At 62.1% G+C, this 248-nt stretch overlaps 1 protein-coding gene across 1 annotated transcript in view; it reads right to left on the bottom strand.

Annotated features, from left to right (window-relative positions):
- The window catches only part of JAGN1 (jagunal homolog 1 (Drosophila)), a gene marked incomplete at its 5' end in the record, with an annotated part of 457 nt that extends 261 nt beyond the window's left edge, over nt 1–196 (bottom strand). The window contains one exon of the mRNA XM_009876482.1: nt 6–196. Coding sequence (XP_009874784.1) covers nt 6–196 — 191 coding nt within the window. The remainder of the gene's footprint in view (nt 1–5) is intronic.
- Between the last annotated feature and the right edge of the window lie 52 nt (nt 197–248).

Genomic DNA, 248 nt, shown 5'->3' with positions numbered 1-248 from the left:
GTTGCGGGGGAAGGAGAGGAGGCCCAGGAGGGAGGGCAGGATGCTGAGCAGGTAGGGGTACTCCCACTGATAGGGCATGGCCACCTGGTCGTGGGGCAGCAGCTTGAGGTGCCCCACACACATCTGGGCCAGCAGCAGCAGCCAGAGGCCCACGTGTGTGTAGATCAGCTTCTTGATCTCTGACTTGAGGGTCACGCTGGGGAGAGAACATGGGTGGTCACAGAGTCACGGATCGGTTTGGGTCCGGA

Source organism: Apaloderma vittatum, unplaced genomic scaffold, assembly GCF_000703405.1.
Source record: "Apaloderma vittatum isolate BGI_N311 unplaced genomic scaffold, ASM70340v1 scaffold38210, whole genome shotgun sequence".
Taxonomy (NCBI): Eukaryota; Metazoa; Chordata; class Aves; order Trogoniformes; family Trogonidae; genus Apaloderma; species Apaloderma vittatum.
Note: the sequence above shows the minus strand (reverse complement) of the source record. Positions and strands in the feature narration are given on the sequence as shown.